This window comes from Uloborus diversus, chromosome 4 (genome assembly GCF_026930045.1).
Source record: "Uloborus diversus isolate 005 chromosome 4, Udiv.v.3.1, whole genome shotgun sequence".
NCBI lineage: Eukaryota > Metazoa > Arthropoda > Arachnida > Araneae > Uloboridae > Uloborus > Uloborus diversus.
In genome coordinates, this window is record NC_072734.1 from 47,830,967 (window position 1) to 47,854,079 (window position 23,113).

Genomic DNA, 23,113 nt, shown 5'->3' on the forward strand with positions numbered 1-23,113 from the left:
TAAACATTGCAAAGCGCCCCCCTCAAAAAAGCAAGCCCCTCCCTAAAGGTAAAGAAATACCACTCAAAACAACCGCCTGCAACCGCCCCTAAAATTTCAATGGCGCAGTCTGCGCCATGACGCCCTCTTGGGTTACGTTCGACGAAATTCACCAGTCTACCGGTAAGTAACTGGTTACTAACCGAAGCGTTCTATGAACAACCGGTTACCACAGCGGTTACCATTCTAAGCAGTTGATTAGTTGATTGGAGCACGTGATCATTAGCTGTCACGTGATTAACTAACCGGTCGCTCTCGGTCGAGCTCGTCGAACTCAACCTTGGTGGGCATCAAAACTACGTTTTCATATAGGGACTCTAGGCATCGCTGGTGAAGCACATTTTTTTCTCTCCCGAGGAGTAAAATAATGTTTCTTTTCGAAAAGTAAAGCCTTTGATCGAATGGGTTCGGCGAAAGTAAAACTTTTTTCCTCAAGCAAAATGGCAACAGAAAGTTTTGTTTACCAGTTTACGGTGGTTCGTCGTCTGTTTTGAGTTTTCTGGTGTTAAATTTTCTGAAAATTGCTGCTGTATTTTAATATTAATAATGATTTTTTTGTCACCCTCGTTAAAAATGATTACTCTTTTTCTTAATTTTATGTTATGTATGTTAGAATAACAGTAATTTAAAGGAAAAATATACATAATGTCAGAAGAAAAAAGTATGTTTCAAGCTTACACGTAAAAGTTTTATTTTTTGAGCTTAAGGAAAAAAAATCTTTAATATCTAAATTAATTTTTTTACAGGTTTCGAAGCTCAGTTACAGTCGATAAATAATGACATAAATCATATTGACCAGGCTATACACAAGCTCAATACAAAGCGACAGAAGTTATTAACACAAAAAGAGCAAATCAAGAAACGTATCCAAGAAGAAGCCTCTGAAAAATTAGCAAGCCAAAACTGGGAAAGATGTGGTATGAATTTAAAATGAAATTGGTATTTTTCACTTGTTATTGACAATTGAGTTTTTACTCTATTTTTAGTTCTAAAATGCATTGTGTTTTAATTTGTTCAATTTAATAATTGGTTCTGCCAACCAAAAATGAATGAAATTTCTGGGGAATTATCATGAAGTCTATGCCACTTACATAGAATACTTGAAACATTTTCAAAGTATTTCACCAAATAAATCAAAACAAATAGCTTTTCGAATACCCTATGAACCATACATAACTCAGTTGGCAGAGCTGTGCACTGTAGCAGGGAAAACCTATATACTAGTAGGATACTAGCGTATAAGTCAAGAACGTGAAACATGAGGTTTAAAGTTGAAAGATCAACTTATCTGACTTTTTTGCATGTTTATAACATCTTTGTTTTCTTTACTTGTTTACCTTTTTTTCCCAACATTCATTTTTTTTTCAGTTAATCTAGCATTCATACAGAAATTTATTATACAGTATAACTTTGGTTTAACAATACCCGATATTTAACGATTCCCTCAAATTAATGATACATTTCACTGGTCTGGATTTAACTGCATTGAATGTGTATGCTCCTCAATTTTAACAATATCTTTGATTGCATAAAAGATAACATTTTCCAGTCCCTTGGCAATCGTTAAATCAGGGTTTGGGTCTGGTGTAATTTGGGTATAAAAATGACCTACTTTGAATTTTCCAATCCTGTAAAAAAATTATTTACATATTTTTCTTGTTTCAGCTTAGCATTATGACAGTCAGAAGTTTTCTACGAATTACATGTTAATAGACCCATTTGCATATAAATGGCAAACATAAATTTCACTATATCCAAATTACCCTGTGGATGGAAGAATTTGGGTATAATAATGGTTAAAGATCAAAGAATGGTTTTAAAAACAATCTTACTCAATGTTTTCAAACTTAGGTTGAATGTAGATACAACAGCAATAATGGGATAGTATGAATACTAATTTTTTTTTAAGTATTAAGATGGATTTTAGACTGAAAATAGCACAATATGACAAGCTGTTAATAGGCGGGAAGTAGTTTTTTGTTACAGAACATTTAAGCAGATTTAAAACCACCTTCGAATTCATTTTTAGCATATATTACCTTGGGTAGTGAGGATGCACACACATGCCTATGTTAGCAGTCCAGTAAAATTATTATTTGTCCTGCTCATTGGTAAAATAATATATACCTACCCCATGTTTTTAAATCATTATTTACATGAAAAGTAATTATGTTAAATGTTTCAATTCAATGCCAAATTAAAGTAAACCCTAAATAATGTCTACATACTTAAACTTGAAAGAAATAAAGTGGCAAATTAATTAGTTGCTCTATTTGGAAGTAGTTGGTTTGCATTGCATTTGACAAGTGCAAAAAAGTTGAATTTATTTTTTATCGATTTCAAAAAGAGTGTTGGCAACATTTTTTCAGCATATGCTCATAGGTAAAGATGATGTTTATAATTGAATTTTTGTGTGAGTATCAAATAAGTAGTTTTTATTTTATGCAATAAAATCTTATACCCAATTACCCTAACGGATCCTATACTGTACTTTAATAAGTTTATTGCTCTTGTCACATTTATTTTTATGACTGATATTTTTTGTGCAGAAAATTTTTGTCAAAAATATATCAAGTCATAGAGTGCTTTTCTAAAGGACCAAAGTGCTTTGTATAATGTAAAGTTTGTGTATGGCACTTTGGCCCCAAGAACTACTGGCGTGCCTCAAGGATGTCTAATGGGCATACTTGTACTTATGTTTCTGCAAAATTAAGTTTTTATTTTGTTTACAGTTATTGCACATTTAGAGTTCTTCCATTTATGTATTGATAATCATACTCTCATCTGTTGATTTTTTTTTCTTTTGTTCCCCAGATCATCCTTGGTCAAAAAAAGTTGATGAAGTTTTGAAGACTGTATTTAAGTTGAATAAGTTCAGACCTTACCAGTTATCCACTATAAATGCTGTTATGTCTAAGCATGATTGCATTCTTCTAATGCCAACTGGAGGTGGAAAAAGTCTGTGCTATCAATTGCCTGCCATGGTCCTAGACGGTGACGTTTTTCATTTGCTTACCAGTCTAGATTGTTTCTTGTTTGTTTATTTCTTTTTTTCTCCTAAAGTGCATTAGAAAATATCCGTTATCATTTTTAGTGAAATTATTTTTTCTTGTGTGAACTTAAGCTATGAAAATAATTTTGACCTGTATTTCTAAAAGACCAAGACCAATACAAATAAAACAGTGTGACAAAAAAAAAAAAAAAAAAAAAAAACCTTCAAAATGTTTCTGACATAATTCTTGCTGATTCTTACGCAAAATGACCCACTGAATGCAAATATGAGCAATGTTTTCCCCCATCATGTACCTACCACTTTTCGAAAATAGTGCACCCAACTTTTTTTTTTCAGATTTGGACAATTTCAAAGTAATTATTAGGAAAACAAATTACTTTAATGGAGGTGTGTGCACTTGAAATAGCGTACTGGAATAGGCTGCAATGAGTAAGGGGGTAGATAACTTTTTAATGGGGTTGTGTGCACTTGAAATAGCTCACTGGGATAGGCTGTAATGAGTAAGGGGGTAGATAGTTTTAAGACGGCCATTGTTCTTCATTGGGGACAAATAAACTGACTAAGACCACCCTAAATGAGCCCAGAGCCTGTTGCTAGTTGTCATATTAGTATTTTTGTTTGGAGGAAAAGAGAGATGATTTTAAAAATATTTTAGGCAAGAATACCCCCATGAGTCTCCCAACTTGTTCCAAATGTTAATGTATTTGAACTTTGTCCCTATGTCCTCTAGCTTCTTAAAAGAGTTGATGACTATTATAATCCTCGCTTCCTCTCCAAATAAAAATAATGGATATGAAACTCAAAAAGTGAAAAAATGATGTTGGGTGCCATTTCTAAAAAATGGGAGGTAACCTGGAAAACAGTGATCATATTTGAATTCCAGGGGTCATTTTTCATAAAAGAATCAGCAAGAATTATGTCAAAAGCATTTTTAATGTTTTTTCTTCTTTGTGCAATTTATTATTTTTAATTGGAGATGAATGTTTTTCATGGAATTTTTAGAAAATATTGAATGTAGCACTTTAAAACAGGATGTTTTAGTTGCAATTTCTTTCTGTTTTATTTTTTCCCTTGATGACTAGATCGCATGTACTAAATGCATCAAAATGTTTTCTCTAATAATACTTCTTATTAAAAGTTGGGGAAGACAAGATTTAATTCTTCAATGCCTGTAAATAGAAGCTAGATTTTTTTTCTATACAAAGGAAAACAATACTCGTTTTTTTTTTTTTTTTTTTTTTTTTTTTTTTGCAGTAAGTTACCTCTTTAAGCAGGGCTTAAATGGTTTTTTTTTTATATAATACTGGGTTGCTCCTTAGAACTAAAAGAACTTTTTTTAAGCCTTCAAATAACCATAAAATTAAAGGAATTAAATATTCATTTTAAAAACCACAAAAAGTAGTGGATAATATGATACAATGTTTTGAAATTCAATGAATACCTCCCAATTGTTCGAAGGAAAATGCATAATGAACCTATGCTAAAAGAAGAAAATATTTACTTAACTTTATTTATTTTTTCTTTTTCATTTTAGGACAAACTTTTAATGTCTTTATGATACATAATATTTTGTATTATTTTGTAAGCGTACTGAACATTCTGCTGTTTACCTGCCCACAACAGTATAGTTGTTTGCAAATCTGTTTTTGGATCAACTCAAAAAAAAAAATAAATAAATAAATAAAATAAAATAAAATTTAAAAAAAATGGAATTAAAATTATCATTTATAAAAGGCTTTTAATTCATAGCAAAAAAAAAATAACTTAAATACTTCCTTTGTGAATATTTGACTTATTTTTATATCTAGTATACTATTTAGTTTCCACTTTGTGAAAATTTGCTCCTCGACATTCCAGGTATTACTTTGGTTGTGTCGCCACTAGTGTCTTTGATGGAAGATCAAATAATGGCTATGGAGTCCTTGAATGTTCCAGCAGCATTACTAAATGCTAATAGCTCTAGGGAACATGTGAATTATGTCCACAGTCAGATGACTGAAAAGAAACCCTCTTTGAAGCTGCTCTATGTTACACCAGAAAAATTAGCGAAAAGCAAACGCTTCATGGCGAAATTGGAGAAAATGTATAAAATGGGCTCATTCTCTTTACTGGCAATAGATGAAGTTCATTGTTGCTCACAATGGGGTCATGACTTCAGAACAGGTGATTATATATTGAAATTTTGTGTGAAATTTGGTAGTGTTTTCTTTTGAAATAAATTAAATAAAACTGTGTTTCCCAAGTTTTATTTAGTCACAGTACACTTCAACCAATATGAATATTCCACAATTGTCTTATGTTTTCAAGTGTGTACAGTTGTTATAAAATTTGAAATAGTTGAGAGACATTGCCTGCCGTCATACTTCAGTACTTCATTTAAGTAAATGCTCTTTCTTTTACTCATTAACAAAAGAGAGAAAACTTGTATCCCAACACCTTCTATATTCAGAACACTAAGAAACTCTGCTGCTTTGAGCTCTCGATTGTAGTGAACTTTTACACCGAGTCCAATCAAGCTTCCATTTTGCTAACAATATTTGTTAAGATTTTTTCAAACTCCTGCTAAAATGAAAACCTTTTTATAGTAAACTGAAATTTCCAAATTTCCCTTACGCATATTTTCTGCCTGATTTAAAAAAAAATATTTTTTATGTTCCCTATGCAGTCAGTATTACCCTATACAATAAACCAGGGGTTGCCAACCTTTTTTGCTCAAGGGCCATATTGTAAATTTTTGGAGGCAAGATGGTTCACCAATCAAAGAATATTTCAATTCAGATGGCTTAGTTAACATTAGCCCCCCCCCCCCCAAGCAAGTAACTATATTCCAGATTTTTTTTTAAAATTAAAGTCTCAAAGCAGCAATTTCAAATTCTCTTTGGTGACTTTAGGGAGGAAATTGAAAGTTAACTCTCTCCTAGAAAGAGGTAGTTGTCCCTTCCTAGCCTCCTCTGTCTACGATCATGCTTGGTAGTGACTTTTAAGATTTTCTTGGCTTAGTTGTCTTTTAAAATGCTTGGTCGGGCCAGATTTGGCCAGCAGGCCGTAGGTTGGAGAGCCCTGCAATAAACTATTATCATTCTTCTCCACACTTCCACCTTTCCTACTGTTTCTAAGAATCCATTGTTTTAGCTGTAGAAAAAACACTGGTTGTTGAAAAAAACCAAGATTACATTACTTCAGTAAATGCAATTACTATGACTCAATACTTGGACGTTGGTTGTTGCTGCACCAAAATGTTTATCACCTTGCGGGCAGATTTCTATCATGTCTTGGTCCCAGGTATAAATTCATATTTGGTCATGTGCTGAATTTTAACAAGATAGATCTGAATCCTCATTGCTGTTTTCTTTTAAACCACTAATGCTCTTTTTAACTGTGTATTTTTTCTCATTTTCTTGAGATTTTTCAAAAAAAAAATATTATTTACAATTAACAAAATTATATTAGGCTGCTTAAATGTTTTTTTACTATTATTGTTATTATTATAATTATTATCATTATCTGTAGACTATAAGTTTCTTGGAATCATGAAACGTCAATTCCCAAAAGTACCAATTCTTGGATTAACAGCAACAGCTACCTCCTCTGTTATTGCTGATGTTCAAAATATCTTAAACATTCAAGGATGCCTAGTGCTAAAAGCTTCTTTTAACCGTCCAAATTTGAAGTATGAGGTAAATATTTCTGCTTTTCATTTATGGGTATTGAACTCCTCTATTAAGTGTGGAAAATAAGTAATTATTTTCGTATGTTATTCCTCCATACTCAGGATTATTTTTCGTGTGAACTATTAGCATGTAGGCTAAATAAATTGTATGGTACATGTATGGTTTCTGTTTCTTTTGATTGCTACCCGAGAGGTTGATACTCCAGAACTAATTGTTTTGGCTGAAAAACAATTACATTTTTTTATGAAGAAGTATTTTATATGAATAAAATAAAGTAACCTAATGTAATAAACGTACAAATGAACAATAAAATTACATGAGCATTAAACATGCATTTTTATTGCTTATTTGAGACAATAAGAAGCAAAGGAATGTAAGTGAACTTTTTAAGTTTTGGTACATTGCTTGCAAAGTTCATACGGTAGATAGGCTCACTCAGCAGAGTTTTTCTCATCATGCTAAAAAGCGGCACCCACCAGGGCTATTAGTACCATCTTTTGTCCCAAAATAGATCGAAGTTTCTTCTACCATTTTTTCTAGTTATCTCCAGATTTTAATTTTGTCACTTACACGATCATTTGCAGGTAAAGGGAAGTAACTGCAAAGTTTTCTTTTTTTTTTTTTTTTTGCATTTTTGTACATTAGTTTTATTGTACAAGTTGCTTATTTGGTTTCGACTGAAAAAGAGCTATAAAAAAAGGCTCAATTCCAACATTTCCGTGTTGTTAGTAGTGAATCCAAAATGAGTTTTTCCAAATATCTCGAAAACTCATTTCTGCTGATACTGCTGTTTACCTGCCCATGGCAGTTTTTCCCTTTGCTTCTAGGTACTTCATTTCTGCATTTAATTTATTGGTTTTATATTTTATAACTACTGGATATAGGGAGAATTGTATCTTATATTGTGTGAAGATCATATATAAATGTTTTCTTTGTGATTTTCATTGTAAAAAATACTGATAAAGAAATTTTTGCTAGGTATTTTGCAAATCTTCAAATCAAAAAGATAATGTGGGAGAGTTAGAAAATATGCTAAGTAATCGCTTCAATGGACTTTCAGGTACTGAATGGTTTATATTTTCCATTTAATTTACCTTCCTTAATATTTTTATGCCTAAACTATAAGGTTTCTTGCACTTGTGATATTTTATGAATAATGTACACATAAATATATTTTTAATAATTTCAAGTTATTATTCTATTTGAAGCTAATTATATTTGTTCTTAACATAAATTTTTGCTTTAAAAATTTCAATGTGCTGTAATTCCTAATCAGTTTTTAACTTTCGATTGCAATTAATACTTTGATGGTTTTTAATGTTCAATTTATACATGTGGCTGTATTTATTTCATCTCTAATAAATTTTCTAGTTAAAAAACATTTGCTAACATACGTGCAATGTTCCAGACAGCCGAGTTATCACATCCAGAGACTGCAGTTTTGTTCTTATTAGAATTCTTCAGTCTGGATTAATGTGTAACTGATCCTGGGGGAAGTAGATGTCATCTCATTAAAGCTGAGAGCACCAACAAACTGGTAGATAAAGTATATTTATCTCACTAGCAAGTGTCCGCAGCATGGTGCGGTTCAACATTCGACTAAATCTGCCTTAGCCCTGGCTTAGAGGCGGTAACTTAATAATAAATACCCAAGCGTTTCCTTTAATTCGCGAGTCGAACCGCACCATGCTGTAGACACTCACTGGTGAGATAAATTTATTTTATCTACCAATGTGTTGGCACTCTCAGCTTCAGTGAGATGACATCTGCCTCCAGCTTGGTTATTCACTAATCGAGACTGATGAGTTCTAATATAATTGAAACTGCAGTTTCAGGGTGTGATAACCGGGCTGTCTGGTATAGTGCATGTAGTTCTGCCTTAGCCCTGGCTTAAGGACAGTAACTTACTGCTAAATTTGCTGACATATTTTCCTCTTTTATCTACTATGTGACAGATGTTTTGAGCATTAAAATATATTAAATGTTTTTAAAGCAAAACACTTTCAAATGAAATACTTAAAGTGACTTTAATTATGGTTTTACTTCATAGGGTTTTTTCCTTCCTTTTCCTCACAGTGCAATCGTTTTAATAAACTATTTTTATTCATAATAATTTTTACTATTCATATAATTTCTCAAAGGATTTTTTAAAGTAATATTCATTGAATTTCTGTATTTTTAGGAATCATTTATTGTTTTTCTGTTAAGGACTCTGAGGAAATTGCATCAGAATTGAGAAAAAGATCCATAAAGGCCCAGGCATACCATGCTCAGCTGGATGCTAAGTCTCGAAGCAGTGTGCACAAGAGTTGGGCCTCCAATCGTACACAAGTAATTGTTGCAACTGTTGCTTTTGGAATGGGTATTGATAAGCCTGATGTACGTTTTGTCATTCATTATTCCATGCCAAAATCGATGGAAAATTTTTATCAAGAAAGTGGACGTGCAGGTTGGTGATTTTTTTCCATTCCTTTTTCCTACTGTTGACATTTTTTTAATATTTTTTTTCTTCAATTTTGTTTCATTTTCGATCCACTTTTGTAATCAGGGGTGATTGTGAGTTCATCAAAAAATACCTGAAAGTTTCAAATCGAGAACGGGGGCGGGGGTAATCTTTGGCCCCAATTACTTAAGTGCACCTTTTCCATAGTATTAAATAGTTCTGAGTCAAAATATTGTGTATACATTTGATTAAATTTTTAATGGGTTACAAAGTTACTTTTGAGCTGGTGTTATACAAATTATCTTGGCATTTGTTCATCTTAAAGGATAGGTGTCCATCTTAGGGCTCTTGCAGATATATTTTATGAGTATTATATACTTTAAAAAAATTGCGGAGGTAGGGAGATAAAAGCATAACAAAAAAAAACATAATTCCGGTATTTTTGGACATAAAAATACCGGAAATACGTCCGAAAATGCCGGAAATTCGGTAAAATACCGGAACACAATCACCCTTGTGTAATGTTGACCTCTTATTAAAAAATAAAAGATTTCTTGTATAACTCGCAGCAGCTAAAACCCAAGGTTAGATTTCAAACCTTGAGCAAAATTAAGTGCAGCTTTTGTGAGAATCGCATACGAATAGATTTTTGTTTAGTAGGACTTTTAGGAAAATATTGCAGAAATCTTGCATCCTAGCTCACACCCTGGTGTCATTAAATTGATACCTTTTACTTGATCAGCATTTTAATCATTAATATTACAGGGAAATGTATAAAAATGACTAAATTGTTTTGTCTAAAGCATTTTCATGTCTGCAATTTAAAAATTTTATCAATACCATTTATAAAAGTATTCATTTTAAGAATATATTGTTTATTCTGTTACTGAAACAATTTTCAAGTCGAATGCTGCGATCACCACCAAATGCTAATCATAAAGTGAAGTGCTTATGCATCATTAATATACGTGTGAGTGCGCCTTGTGTTGTGTTCAAGTGTGGGGGTCGGCAAGAGATGTCCGATCTCCAAGAGAATAGAGTTTTCTTTAAGTAATCTGGTCCACTTGTGTAAATTTGAGTATTGTGTGATTAACGTGAAACTCGATGAAACATTAGCATATCTCTGCAAGAGCCGCATTTCTATATCTTAATATTTTGCCCTTTGAGAGCAAAAGTGTCGTATTTGCATTTTCAAGTATTTTTGGCATGTTCTTTTCAAGAATGTCTCATTTTGGGCTGTGCTTGTCCATTAAGTATGAAGTATCTGTGCCGTTTAGTGAAAGATGGCTTTAATTGTTCTAAAACCAGCATTTCACACAAAAAAGTACATTTTTCATTATTATTTTTTAAGGAGAACATTTAGAAACAATGACATATTTTGAGATATTTTAAATACAGTGAAATCCCGTTACAACGAACTTCAAGGGACTGATAAAATTTTTTTGTTGTTACACAATTGTCTTAAAACTTTCAGTATTTTTATAAAAGTGTTAATTTTCCAAATCTACACTCTAACATAATTAAATCTGCAACACTTACCTTTACTAAGTATCTAAAATATAATTAAGCTCATTATTAATTCTGTAAAAGCATACAGAAAAATATTACACACTGACCTTTTATTCATTGGTCATCTTCACAAAAAGTTTTATTTTCTTTTTTACGAGAGGTTTGGTCCCAGAGGACATTACAAAATATTCTAATTTACAAACACCACTTATACTGACCACAAGAAAATTGGAATCTTGCTGATCCCCTTGCGAATTCGCATGGTGCTTCACCTTCGGTACAACTAGACACCGGCTTTTGTTGTCCCACATTATCTTACATTTCAGCATGAGTGGATTTCCACCTTGAATGGCTCTGTTTTAAATGTACAAACAGAGTTTTCACATTACGATTTGTAAAAGTTGGTTTTTATTTCCCAACACAGCATTAAGTAAAAAATATTCTAATTGTTGTTGAGAAAAAAAATTTTTTGTAACAAATTTTGAAGAAATTAATTTTGTTAAAACGAGATTTCTTTTACATTATCTTAATGGGTTTAAAATGGAACCATATGTCTTATTTGTTGTAACTGATATTTTGTTGCATCGGTATCTGTTGTAACGGGAATTCACTTTAGTATCTTTGAAATTTAGTGCAAGAGCGTCAGAAATAAAGCGCAACTTTTTAAAACTTACACCTTCTACATTTCTTCTTCATGAATCATAGAAGAAACACCAGATTTTCTTGAAAAAAACCTTATTGCGTGAGAAAAACTTCAATCAGTGGCTTGAAAAATAGTTTTACTACATGATATCTTACTTTTCATTTTTTAAATCGCTCTCCCAAAACATAACGTTTTTTGAAATATGAGGCAGTGAAAAGCAAAGGGATATAAGTGGCAAAATTAAAATTTTGGGTATATCCAGTAAAAATGATAGGTGAATCTCTCCTGTGTCTTGGGGCAAGAGATAGTTCTAGTAGCCCTGGTAGGTGCTGCTGTATAGCATGATTTCGAAAAAAAATTCAATGAAAGCCGAACTATGACCTTATCTTTAAATGCATCTTACTCAAAACTTGAAAATGTTCTCTTACATTCCTTTGCTTCTTGCTGCCTAATATAATGTTTTTGGAAGGAGTGAACGAAATATTAATAATGTTCTGGGCACAAAGTTCAGTTGCTGCATGAGGAGCCACAGGACCCATTGCATTTTCTTTTATGAAGATGCTTTTTTCCATTATTTCTTCCTTCTGTGTTGTCCTTCGCTATTTAATCGTTAGTTAGAAAAATATGTTGTCAAAAAGTCAGTTACAAAATTGTTTTGAATTGTTCACCCCTTGCAACATATTTTTTTTTTTTTTGAGTCATTAATCAAACTTTTTAAAGTTCTATTAAAGCCATGCATGTGGCATAGCATTTTTTCAGCATCTAATTCAAGAAAATTTAAAAAAAATGAAATTAGGTACCAAGCATTTTTAAAGCTGCTTGTAGTAGGTTCTGAATTGTCTCATTCTATATTCAAGATTACCTGAGTATTACCAGAAAATATACGATTGACCTGAAAAGTTATGTAATGTGGGAAAACTATAAAATATGTTTCTTTTAGAAACAAGTCCTGGAAAAACTTAAACTAGTTTGTTTCGTTTAGGACGTGACGATAATTTGGCTACTTGCATTCTTTTCTTCCGATTCCCAGACGTCTTCCGGCAAAGTACCATGGTGTTCACTGAACAGAAAGGATTGGAACATTTATACGCTATGGTTGCTTACTGTTTAGATCTGTCCAGGTAAGTTTTAATGTTTTTTCATATTTCAGTTTAATTCATCTTTTACGTTAGCTATTTTTGCATGCTGACTATAACTTATGTAGTAACAATTATTAAAAATAAAGTGTCATTTAGTTAAAAATGCCAAAACTCCGTTTTTAGTTATTTAGGATTAATTAGGATATTTGATCCTAATTAATCCTAAATGTTCTAAACTAATTTTGTGCCATATTTCACAAAAATCAACCAAACTCCTGACTCAGCCCTATGAGAGTCACAAACTTTCTACTTCATTATTAGTAGTAAAGATTTGCATCATAAAGATTGTTTTTGGATTATTTTTTAAAGTAATGAATAAATAGCCAAACCTCTTCTCTCAGTGTTCTTAACAAGACTATTTTCAAAATGCTAAATTTTATAATTCACTATGAGCTCTTCATGACAGGTGTTACAGCTCGTTTGGATCAGTTTGGAGCTGTTATGTTGAAATAAGAGTATGATCTATGTGTTAACTTCTTATGGGCTAAATTTTTTTTTATGACATTTTGAGCACAATTTTGTTTTAATCCATACACAATATCATTTTAAGAGGTTAATAGAATGCAATGTATTTCTTTCAGGTGTCGACGAGCAATTATTGCTCAACATTTTGGAGAAAGGTGGGAATCATCTGACTGCAACAATATGTGCGACCATTGTGATAACTATGGCCCATGTAAGTAAAAAGAAAAAATTGTCTTCCAAAGTTATTTCTGTTTACAGATATTTACATTCATGCAGTAAAAGTATGAATGTAAAATGTTTTACTCATTTATTAACACTAGAATTACAGGTGAGGTCATCTTGACCCCAAATAACCAAAGTGACAAGGGGCCCTCCCTGACTTTCAGCGACCCTAATATCTTTTCCAAAAAAAAGAAACTGCAATGTATGATGTGTCTTCTGTTGCCACTTATGTCAAACTGTAAATTGATGTGTGATGACCAGCAAGAGGCTTTGGGACGTGACTGTCACATGGGGAGGTGAGGAGGTGCACAGCAAGAGGGCCCAGGCAAATAAATGGCCCAGAATGAAAAATCAAAGGTTGAAACTTGTAAATATTTCGAATTTGACAAAACTGGAAGAGAGTCCATGTTATGATCTGACTAGAAGGTCGTCCCAAATATTTTGTTTTTCCGAGACGAGGAATATCTTGAAACTGCTGCCCTTACCCATCTTCTTTCAAATTGAATTTCAGTAGGGGAAAAAAATGGGTGAGTTTGCTGCCACCCAGTAGTTGCCCAGCTTGTTCCCTCCTTGATTCCACACTGCAAGAAGGCCGAGTAAAATTTGTAGGATAAATGCTCTGGGCTCAACTTGACTGATTCTTGTCAATTTATTAGTCCCCAGTGAAGATCAGTAGCCCTCTTAAAGCTATCTACTACCTTGCTCATTTTCCATTAAGTTGTTCCAAAATCCTACCTTACACTCTAGGGTCCCCGTATCTACCACTGTTCGTGTTTTTACTGGTTAGATGGGACCCTGAAGACAGCTCTGATTTTTTTTTATCCAGACCAGAATCCCAGCAATTTGTGGTCCAGCACCCCCCGAGATATTGATTCACTTGGATGCAGGGGCACAACCAGAAAATATTTTTAGGGCGGGGGGCACAATTTTTTTTTCACAACACTCTGTCAGCATTCTCTCTCTCTTTACATCAATATATATTTATTATTATTATTATTATTTTGTCAAATTCCTTAAAATTGTACAAGTTCTGCAATTTATTCAAAAACTGTTGCAAAAACATTAATTGTTCTTATGCCAGAATTGAAATCACGTTAAGAATAAACTCTAAGTACTTGAAATTGAAACACTGAAGAAGATACGATCTTGTAATCACTGACGTTTTAAATGAGTTCCTAACTACAGAAAAAATAAATGCCGAAAAGGAGAGAGGGGGAAGTTTTAAATGACCTCTCATCATCCCTGCTTACTTTGGAACCATTTCGTTTTCTCAAAGTGCATTCATCTTTGTTCGAATAAAAAAAAAGTATTTTTGAAAATTGTTCAAATTAGCATTCCAGTTGCGCCCCTGCTTGGATGACTTTATGACCATGACATTCTAAGTTCCTACGTTCCTATTAAAGTAATTTTTCCTCATTCCTAGATTAGCCAGAGATTTGAATAGCTATAAACGATTTTCTCTGGTCCTGCCTTCTGTACAGAAATTCATCCAATACCAATCCTTCATTTTGATAAATTTAAACTACTGAGTCATGTCCCCTCTGACTCTCCTTAGCTCAAGGCTATAAATATTAAGTTTTTGAAGTCTCACATCATAATCTAAATATGAAAGTACCCTTACTAGCCTAGTAGTCCTCCTTTGAACCATCTCTGAATAACATACTCAAAGAAGTCTTAAATGAAGTGAAGAAGGATTGTATTTACTTGGCCAATAAAGTTTAAATTTTCAGTATAAGATCTATGCTGTGAGTTGATTATAAAGTAAGGTTAAGAGCCCCAAAGCAAAACTACTGGAAAATGTTTCTTATGAAAAATAATATCTTTTGTCAGTGCATCTTCGAAGGTTGAATCCAGCTCCTGTTTTTGGAGAGAGTTGTTTTCAGAAGAGGGGATCGTCAAAAGTGGTAAAAGTTCTGGTCAAATAGAGAGTTTGGTATAAATTTTTCAAAATATGTTTCTGAAATGCAGCATTAGACTACTTTTCATCACCCATGTACCCCCCTCCCTGCTCCCCCTTCTGGATCCTTACTCGACATCAGAAGCAGCGGTTGGGACTGAAAATTGCGGAGGGGGGGGGAGGCAAAAGAAAAAAAAAGACAACTATAAGCTATAGAATTGTTAGCGACAGCAAAAAAACGAAAGGGGAAAAGGTACAAAATTTTGCTAAGTCTGGTTTTTAGAGCATATGAGTTTTAATTGATACAAATTTAACAACTTAACTCACGTTTTTCTTAAGATTTTGATGAATTATGTACGCAATACTTTCCTCAAAGAAACACTTAGGCATGAATTAGACTTACATTATTTTCCCCAAAGTATTTTGAGAGGTCACCAAGGGTGCCCACCTAGGGAGGTTCATGGCACAGACTGCACCATTGAAATTGTTAGAGTTTTGAGGGATTTTTTCCCTTTTGGGGGGTCTTTGCAATATTTAGGGGGGGGTGCGCCCTTGCTCTTAGGGGGTGTGGGCACCCTTGGATGTCACAAACACTTGGTAATAATTTCATTAAGCAAGTATGGCTTGTTTTAGTTAAACAATTGATTGACTAAACAATGAATACATAAACGAAACGTTACTGCTTGTACTAAATAATGTTTCACAAACAGATATATCAAGTATAACTAATTATGATCTGAAAGTTTTGGCACTTCTGCTTTTTTTTATAATTTCTAGTTTTGGTTTCTAAATTGGAAAATAGAATAAGTAAATGAACTATAAAAAGTGGGGTTACCCCCCCCCCAATCGCTGCGACTGCTTGTTGGCATCTGCGTGATAAATAGCAAAAATGTCTTCACCTCTATTTTTATTTATGCATATATTTTTTTATACATATACTCTATTTTTTTTCTTATACTATCTTATTTTTCCCCTATATCATTTATTTATTATTTTTATTCCTATATTTCTATTTTTAGATGTGGAAACACAAAAGAATATTTCAAAAGAATACAGGATTTTATGTGATATTTTAAATCATAGCAATATGATTGATTGAAAGGCTGACTTCTCAAAAATTAATTGAATCTTGGACTGGAAAAGGTCCACCAAAGTTAAGACCACCTGGATTGTCACCTACACTCCTCAGCAGAGAAAACTGTGAGAGAATAATTGCCCTTTTGCTTCTTGAGTCATATCTAATAGAAGAATTCCATTTTACACCTTATTCTACTATAAGCTATATAAACATTGGTTTGTATGCTTGTTATTCATTTTTTTTTTAAATATAATCTATTGAGCCCAGTTAATATAAAATTCTAAAAACTCACAATTTGTTTGTATTGGGAGTTATTAGTAACAACCATGAAAATTGCATATCTGTATTTTAAAAACATTTATTGTTTTAGTTGAATTGTATTGAGAGAAATTTAACTTCCTTCTTTAAATTAAGCATTTTTTTGGGGGGGGGGGGGGATCTTTTTATTTAGACAGGTTTTTTTGGCCTATTGAATTTTACAATTCACATATCTCTCTGTAAAACACTCTAGTGCCATTTGTATATTGTCGGCTGCTTTTTTTTTTTTTTTTTTTAGCTGCTTTCATAAAGTTGTACTCCAGCTCACAATGAAAGATTGAATTTTACCTTTTAGCAAATTTAAATGAACACACGTAAATAGGTGTACAGATTTTAATTACCATGCAAAAAGACTTAGTTCACACTTCTCTTTGGGTATTAGACTTTCTACAATCACGTAAACTGGTAAGCATTTTTTTGTCAAAAAAGTTTTGGTATTCAATCATGAAAATTTTAAGCTCTGAAATTTTTGTTCATCTTAGCAGATACTTATGCATGAAATTTTTACTAAAATGCATGATGATTTTTCATGTGTATTGTGCATAAAAATTTAATGTAATCAAATAGCAAACCACACTTTGCTAACAAAATTTCATTTTAGCCATGATTATGTACTAACTGTGGTTGTAATAAGGAGGGGACACTGCATCAAAATTACCTTAAATGAAATCTTTTTTAAAACAAATATAGATAAAATGAAATAGTAAAAAGATGCATAATTGTATACATTAAAGAAGAAAAAAAAATTATAAATAAAGAAAACACATGCACAGAAAATCAAGTATATAAATTCTAAATTACAGTTGACATCTCTTATATCACTCATTCAAATACATCATTTTTTCCCCCTCTGGATCCTGAAAATTTAAAGACGAAAAACATAAGAACCTTAATTTAATTTTAGGCTGTTTAAAAAACGATTTTAAAATACAATTAGTTTTAAAAAATCTAATTTTAGTCAGTAGCTTTAGTCATCCCCCCCCCCCCCAGCTAATGTTAGTCAGCTAGTAAATAGCAAACATTTCTCCATTTTTTGAACTTGCTTTGTAATTGGACCTCTGCCAAAATGAAAATCTGGCTCTACACCACTGGCCATGATGTGCAGTATTTGGTTTCTAATTACAGTCACCCTCAATTTTATGAGATTGGAGGTTAAAGACAAGCAGACATTGTAAGCAAGTTTGATTTAAAAATTTAAAATCCGATTACTTCCTACAATGCAGGATTTTTTTCCTTATCTGTTGAAGATAAAATCTTTTGCTCAACCAAATTATTTTGCATAAACTTAATGGAAGATTCTTTGATTGTAGTGAGAAAAAGGGTTTTTTAAACTGTTTAAGTCTAGTACACACCAATATATTTTCTAACTGTAGTTTTAAAGGACAGTGCTCTAGAATTCTCATGTAAAAACTGTTATTGTATTTTACTTTGCCTTTTGTTTTTCTATGATTACATTTATAAAATTAAATTTTAATTCAAATTTCCAGGCTCCAGAAAACCACCAAAAAATGACGAATTGCTTCTCCCAATGCCATGTCTCAAAGCTAAAGTGCAAAACAGTTCAAAAAATGGTGTGCACAGCTCATCTAATAAATCAACCAAAGAAGACAGCAGTTCTGCTAAAAGCGATTCTTCAAAAATAATAAAAACAAAACCTGCAAGTGAAAACTCAAAAGTGACATCCTTAAATAAAAAAAACAAGGCCTGTGTCAGGCAGCACATCAACTAAAGGAAGTGCAGCAACTCCTCAAAAGACCAAGAAAACTAAAGTGAAGCTTTGTGCTGTAAATGAAGAAAAATCACATTTCAGTGGTGCTATTTTTAATTCTAAATCATCTGAAGTTCAAGAAATAGCTAAAAAAGATGACAGTTCTATTAGTTTTACAAAGACGCCCTCACAGGAAGAAATTCAACTTTCGGACAGTGATATGGAATTTGATTGTTACGAAATAACATCACATAAGAAAAGAACACCCATGGTTATTGTTAGTGACAGTGAATGACTTTTATTTGTCTTTCAAACTCTGTATTTATCAAAAAAAATTTAAACTTTTTTTTATGTGTCAGAAAAATAGTTGAAACATGGAAAGGGTTTTTTTCAACTCTTCCATACACATTCATGTCAAAACCTTTTCTGTATTTTCATTTCAAAATATTCCATCTATCAAATCGAAAGTTTCATGAAACTATGCACGGTACAACTTCGATTTAACGATTCCCTATTAAACGATTTCCTCAATTTAATGATACATTTCCCTGGTCCAGGTCCATACTCCTCGATTTAACAATGCTCTTGATTTAACGATAACTTTTTCCAGTCCCTTGATAATTGTTAAATCAAGGTTATACTGTATTTGTGTTTCAATATTTTAAAAAAGTATGCTTTTATTAAAAGGATTTTTTATTTTAATGCTTAATTAATCTGCTTAGAATTCTTTAGTACGTATGTTCAAGGAATGTCTAAAGAATTTGTTCATGCAGTCATTCCATGTAAAATCAACTTGACATCTTAAATTTACATATAATGTTATTAAAAAATCTATCACTCATAATTGATGAGTCATTTACTTTTGAAAATCATTAAAAAGCCCCCTTTTTTTTATTTGCCAGCTTAGCTTTAAAATGTTTTACTAAAGTTTTATGGGAGCTACAGACTTGTGTAATAGCTCATTTTAAAGATAATTACGTGCACTTTAATTTAATACATAACTTAAATGATTTTCCTGAAAAAAAAAATAATCACAAAATTTTAAGATACTATCCTTTAAAAATTTTGAGAAAAGCAAAAGATTTTAAATCTGTTTTAGTTAATGCATCCAAAAGTTTCAAAGTGGACCATCAGTTACAGCTAATAATAAGAGGAAAGTTTTGCAATTTTTGCTAAAATTTGCTTTAAAATATTATAACTTTTCAAGGAAGCTACAGAGTTACTTAATAGCTCTTTTCAAAGAGAATTGCATGCACTTTAATTCAATAATTAACATAAAAAATTTTCAAAAGAATATTTTTTTTACAAAATTTTCAATTTTAAAAATTTAACAATTTTTGAAATAGTGTCCTATGAAAGTTAAGGAAAAAATAAACGTTTTACAATGTATTTTAATGAATAATACATCCAAAAAAATTTGTAATGAGACAATGAAGGAATCGGTGGTTACAGCAAATGTAGGACACTTTATTGCAATTTTTGCTTATATTATGGAAGCGGCTGCGACTGCTGATCCCTTATAATGTCAATCTGAAATTTATTGCTTAAAATGCATCAAAAACCTTTTTTTTTTTTTTTCAAAAATTTAAATAGACAACATCTCCAAAAAAAATTTAATTTTAAAATTTTGTGCAAAAAAAATGTTTTTTCCAAAATAATTCAACTTACATATTTGATTAAAATACATTCAATTATCTTCAGAGAATGAACTATTATACAACTCTATAGCTTTAATATAACATCAGAATGAGGTATTATACAACTCTATAGCCCCTATATAACTTGAGTTATAACATTTTAGGCACATGCATTGTTAGCACAAGGGTTAGGGACCGACACGTCCCCCTCAATATTTTACAATAGGAAAAAGTCGCTCCCCTACCCCTCTTCAATACTTCCGTTAAATATATTACAACACCAAATAATTGAATATACAAATACAAATACGACGACCAGAAACAGGCTCTGGACCCAGCTAGGCTGGTCCTAGTCAGTTTATCAGTCCCCAATGAAGAACAATGGCTCTCTTAAAGCTATCCATTCCCTTGCTCATTACCACCTCTTCCGGTAAGCTGTTCAAAGTGCCCACGACCAAAGAAGTAATTTTTCCTAATTTCCAGGTTAGCCTGAGATTTGAATAGCTTAAAACAGTGACCCCTTGTCGTGCTTTCCGTGCAAAAATTTAACCCGTTAACATCTTTCATTTTGATAAATTTAAACAACTGAATCATGTCCCCTGTGGTCCTCCTTTGCTCCAAGCTATACAGCCTATTAAATCTTTTATCATAAAGTCCTCTTACTAGTCTAGTAACCCTTCTTTGAACCTTTTCCAACACAGAGATATGTTACAAAAATGGCATTATACCGAACTCTTCCTCTGTGGAACGAAACTCTTTCTCCGAGAACCTGTCAAGTTAAAAACTGGCAATGTGACAGCTTGTTATACAAGAAATAAATTTGCTTCAGTAAATTTTGCCCCATCCCAAATACTTCTCATAACCCTTTCTCTGAAAACGGCACTCTCATCCATTGCTCCCTTTTTTCGAACCAACAAATTAATGAGAAAAGAAGACACTATTTAGTTGCCTCACAATATGCTAAAACTCCCTCTCTGACCTTCCATATTCAGGAGGGGCTTTATGTTCTTGGGAATTTTCTGCACACTACGGTAGAAACCACAGTAAATTTTACCGCCCTGCCCAAAACTATATTTTTAGAAAAATTGTATTCTGTGAGAAAACATCAAAACAGAATAAAATATATCAAAGTATTGTTTTATATTGAACATTTGTTCTATGAGAATATTCAGCTTATTTATACAGCTGATTTTAATCCAGTTACATAGAAGTTGAATTCTTGATTAAAATTTCAATTTGTATGCATAAGATAGTTTTTTTTTTTTTTTTTTTTTTTTTTTTTTTTGACATTATAACCAAATTTCCTTATGCATGTGTGTAAATGAGAGCAGGGTTAACTAGGTTTTTACCATCCTGTTCAAAACCCTTGTGTCCAAAAGTGTCCAAAACTACTTTTTGAGAAAATATTTTGTGAGAAAATATCACAAACAGAACAAAATGTGTCAAAATTATTTTTTGACTATTTAATAGATTTATTCAATGGGAACATTCAAGTATAAATATACAGTGGCTCCCAAAAGTCTTCGTACACCTGCGACTTTCAACAAAATAGGCCCCAATCAATTGGTTAGAATTAATATTTCGAAATAGGTATTTAATTATAAGATCTATGATCAATTTTTAACAAAACTGCATGAAAAGTTTTTAAAAAATATTTAAACTTAATTTTTTAAAAATCAAAAACCAAAAAGTGTCGGAAATTTTATCTCACAAAAGTCTTCGTACACTTTCTAAAATGTCTATATATTATTGAATAATCTAACTTTTGATTAAGTTATTAATTAGTAGAATATCATACAATATTCATAACACCTTTTAAACGTCTGAGAAAAGATTTCATTCTTTTTCTTTCTTTTTTTTTTGCGTAATTTCTGAGTAAGTGTTCTACCACACTTCGAGTCTTACTGTTTCTAGCTCTATTTTCGTTTTAAAGCCCTATTTTCGTAATCTAGCCTCCAGATAACTTTAAATACGTTACATTAAGTTAAAACCTGGAGATTTAGGGTGTATTTTCGAAACTTTAGGACAATTTTCGTGGCACTAGACGCAAATGTTGAAAACCGTGTGCTTCTTATCGTTATCTTGATAAAAAACAAAGATGTTTCCAATAACCAAATTTTTGGCTAAGAGTTCAAAATTGGTTTTTAAAATATTTAAAGGAACAGCATGATTCATTATTTCATCAAAAAATTACAAACTACCAAATCCTGATGCTGATATGCACCCTCACACTAGAGCACCTCCACCGTCCTGATTAACTGATCCAAATAAGTTCTTAAGATTAAGTGCCTAATTTTTTCTTCTACTTGCAGTTATACAACAATTTAACCAAAAATGTTAAATTAATTTTTATCTGTAAGTAAGACGTGATTCTAAAACGTTTTTAACTTATTTATAATTGATTTTGCGACGAAAAGCGTAAGCTTTCTGTTTTTCGCACGACCAAGAAAATTTCTGCGGGAAGAGGTCCCATTTAATCCAGCTAATCAGAGAACTTGGCGAACAATTTTAGGTGAAAATTAAATGTAATATGTTTCATTTAACTCTGCAGAAACGTTTACAGCACTCAAATGTGTATTTTTCATAATTTTTTTAACTTTAAATCTCCAATCATGTTTTGTCAACTTTGCCGGTTGACCTTTTCTTACTTTGTTTTCGGTCCGATTCCTTTCTTTAAAGCATTTTATCAAGCACTTTACTATACAAACAAATAAATTAACTAATTTAGAGACATTTCAAACCAATTTATCACTACTGTGGGGAAAAAATTCAAATTTTGAATGGTGTTTTCTGTTTTTTACGAATACCAGCCATTTTACACCAATAAGCACAATATTAAGGAATAAATAAACAAAAAATTTAAGCCAAATGACTTAAAAGGGTCAACACAATACAAAAATATTAATGAAACGGCATATGATAATTTTAATCATGAATTTATTCGAAAATATTTGAGTGTACGATGACTTTTGTGGCGTGTTATTTCTCTGTATCTTCGTTTTCTGACCCATTTCAAAAAGAAGATCCGTCAATATTTTGAAAAAACCAATAGGTTGTATTAAGAATGACATAGGAATGATGTGAAAAAATATTGGACTTCATATTCGAATTCAGTTTCGAGTTATTTTGATTTTACTAAAAAATTTCAAAGTGTACGAACACTTTTGGGAGCCACTGTATATGTAACTTAATTATGCAGCTGATTTTAATCTAGTTATGTAGAAATTAAATTCTTCGTTAAAAATTTCAATTTGTATGCAAGAGGTTTATTTTCTTCCATAAACCACATTTTTCGACATTTATGTATGTGTACAAAAGAAAGTGCTCAAAA

General features: G+C 31.9%; 1 protein-coding gene across 1 annotated transcript; it reads left to right on the forward strand.

The window, feature by feature from the left end:
• The first annotated feature begins 529 nt into the window (after nt 1–529).
• LOC129220317 (ATP-dependent DNA helicase Q1-like) lies at nt 530–18,989 on the forward strand. Its single transcript, XM_054854717.1, is given in 12 exon segments — nt 530–700; nt 786–956; nt 2,854–3,033; nt 4,910–5,215; nt 6,563–6,729; nt 7,702–7,783; nt 8,906–9,172; nt 12,301–12,439; nt 13,039–13,133; nt 16,061–16,137; nt 16,139–16,334; nt 17,925–18,989. Coding segments are annotated over 12 exon segments (1,938 nt in total). The 5' UTR covers nt 530–684; the 3' UTR covers nt 18,167–18,989.
• Nucleotides 18,990–23,113: the final 4,124 nt, after the last annotated feature.